The sequence below is a fragment of the Magallana gigas genome, chromosome 6 (assembly GCF_963853765.1).
Source record: "Magallana gigas chromosome 6, xbMagGiga1.1, whole genome shotgun sequence".
Lineage (NCBI taxonomy): Eukaryota > Metazoa > Mollusca > Bivalvia > Ostreida > Ostreidae > Magallana > Magallana gigas.
Window position 1 is genome coordinate 20823941 of NC_088858.1, and position 3041 is coordinate 20826981.

The 3041-nt window shown below is 37.8% G+C and overlaps 1 protein-coding gene across 1 annotated transcript; it reads right to left on the minus strand.

Annotated features, from left to right (window-relative positions):
* Window positions 1-245: 245 nt before the first annotated feature.
* On the minus strand, window positions 246-1277 carry LOC136276168 (E3 ubiquitin-protein ligase TRIM45-like). Its single transcript, XM_066087297.1, has one exon. It carries the CDS (start codon window positions 1275-1277, stop codon window positions 246-248), a length of 1032 nt encoding a protein of 343 aa, XP_065943369.1.
* Window positions 1278-3041: the final 1764 nt, after the last annotated feature.

Sequence of the window (3041 nt, forward strand, 5' to 3'; positions counted from 1 at the left end):
ATTAAACCTGGTTATAGATCAGACCATTCCATTGTCATTGTAGAATTAAAATTTAACTCTTTTAAAAGGGGACATGGGCTTTGGAAATTCAATAATAGTTTACTTCTTGATAAAAAATATGTACAGACAGTGAAAGAAACCATACGGAACTTCTCTACGCAACATATACAAGGAGACACCGATGAAGTAGACGATAGTTTATTTTTAGAAGTTCTCCTTATGGAAATAAGGGGTGTCACTATTTCTTACTCCTCCCATAGGAGAGTGCGATGGAGGTGTCCCTGGAGATCAAACAACTTTAGTTCCCTGCTATGTCCTTCCATCCACACTTTGTTATCGTCATTAACGGCTATGTCATACAGACGGTTTTTATAATTTTCACTAGCAGGGAACCCAGTGTCTATAACAGAAGAAACTGTGGGCACCTCTAAAGTTGTTTTAACCGAAAAGTCAATTTCTTTAAAATTCTTTTCTGTTAGGGAGGTTTTCCTTTCCTGCATTTTATCAATGTATCCGAAATAAGTTTGCACATCATTTTCATCTATTTTACATTCATATAATGTAGGAAATGAATACTGAGAGAACTCGCTCAATGTTTCTTGTTTCTGAATCACTGGTACAAAAGTCTGCATTTCTGTGATGTTCTTTGATTTCTGTAATTTTCTTGTTTTCCTGTTTATTTCATTCAATGTCCCAATCAATTCTTCAAACTCTTTCTTTTGTTTCTGTAGTACAGCCTTGTGTTCCTTTTGCATGTCATCCAGTTCCTGGTGAAGTTTCTTCACGGTCTTCTTGATTTGTTTGTGCCACTCTTCTCCCCGTGCTGTTATTTCATCTTTCTTCTTTTTGTAAATTGAGGGTATCGAGGACAATAGCTTCGTCATGTGGTCAAAAACTCTTTCTAAATCATGTTTGGATGACTGAAGTCGATCGTTTTCCCGTGTAATAACTTTTAAAAGTTCTTCAATTTTATCGGACAGCTCGGACATTTCATGTGATTTGTGTTTAATAGAGACGCAAAGGATGCATATCGGAGCATCACACGTTTTACAGTATGCGGAACAATCGTTTTGGGGATGGGAATCACAGTGGCATGTGTCGTCATCATCTTTGCTGATGTAATCTACAATGTCATGACCGTTTTTAGATTTCACGGGTAGATGTATAGGGACACAAGGGTCACAGAGACTGACCCCGCATCGTCTGCAGAAAAACGAAACTGGTTGCTGACACAGATCACATTCCACCAAATGCTGGGCTTCATCTCTAGATGCCATCATTAAAGATTGTGATTCTGCGAAAAATTGAAATTTCATATTTTAAAATGTTATTGTAGACACTGATTAGAAGTGGAACGTGTAGATTTCAGCCCTGACAGTTTCTTTTGAGCTATGAATAGCAATCAGTTCTTTATTTATTTATTTTTTTTAGAAATAGAGCATGAATGTAAATAATAGAGCATATCCCTAGATGTTAATATCATGTCTTTAAAACTTTCTTTGATCGCCTTTGCATACATGTACCCTATTATATATATATATAGTTTATTGATTTATTAAGATGAATGTAAATTAAACAGTAAAATATATTTCCTTTAATAATAATAATTTCATACTGACTATGAAAGTAGTATCTGATTAGTTCATGCGCGGATCTAGAGGGGGGTCCGGACCAACCTGTAAAATTCAAATTTCGTTAAATTACATTATAAAAATATGCCTCGAACCCTGACCCCGAACCCCCTCCCCCGGCAAACTGAAATAACCGTCGGACCCCCCCCCCCCCCCCCCTTTGAAAGAATTTTCTGGATCCGCGCATTCGCGTGGTCAAGCATTGCAGAAAACTTCCCAACATGGGTTAAGTACTGTAAACGTGGTTATATTGACGAGTTCGAAATTTGACGATTTTTTAGTAAGAGACAATTGGCGAGTTTTAATTTTGACGAATTTTTGAATAAGAGTACGAGTTATCTACCTTTGATTTCTTATAATGTCAGGGTTAGAGTTATCTTTCTTTGATTAAATTGTATTCTAAGGCTAGAGTCATCTCTCTTAAATTGCAATAATTAGCGACCACTGCATGCCTTTGGCTATTTTTTTAATGTTAAAAGTTGAACACATATCAAATTATGTTTTTGCTAAATTGAACAAACTAATCTCATTCACGATGTTGCGTTGGTTGAAAACGGCTGCGGTAAAACCAGGCTTGCCTGATCCACAAAAAGCAAACACGTCCGAGAAAAAAAAATTAATTGAAAATGTGATTGAAGGTGTGGAAAAGGAGATGTTAACCTGTAGTCCATCTAGCCCAAGTGGTAGCAGAAAACGTAAAGTGGTAATTACGAACGATTTTCACATGAAACTAAAGCTAAAATAGCGCACTTACCATTAATCACGGAGCATCAAAAGCTGCGAGATATTATTCAACGACGCTAAATAAAAATGTCCAGGAAAGCACAGTTCGACGTTTTAAAACGGTATATCTGTTAAAATCCAAAAGAAATGATGGCTCGCCCTTAACCGCTCTTACACCCCAGAAACGCGGGAGGCCACCACTACTCGGAAACCTGGATGAAGATGTTCAGGATTATATGAAAGATTTGCGCATTTCAGGAGGGATTATCAATACCAACATCGTTCGCTGTATTGGCCGTGGCGTTTTGTTTCATAAAGACAATTTCAACTGGAGGAGTTTGGTGGGCAGGTATGTCTTAGCAAAGAGTGGGTACGCTCAGTTCTTATACGTATGAACTTCACCAAGAAAAAGGCGGCAAACGGAATAAAGCACAAGCCTGACGATTTCGATAAAACAAAACAGAACTTTCTCAATATGATTGAAAAACAAAGCAGTGAGTACAATATTCCGAACAATTTAGTGTTCAATTGGGACCAGACTGGTCTAAATATGATCCCTCAGTGTTCCTGGACAATGGAGACAAGTCAACGTCGCCGGGTTGGGGGATAAGCGACAAATCACCGCTTTGTTTTGTGTGACTCTAGATGGTCACTTATTACCCCCACAACTCATATACCAGGGAACTA

Coding starts and splice junctions, on each gene's coding strand:
- LOC136276168 (XM_066087297.1), bottom strand. CDS start 1,277: ATGGCATCTAGAGATGAAGCCCAGCATTTGGTGGAATGTGATCTGTGT.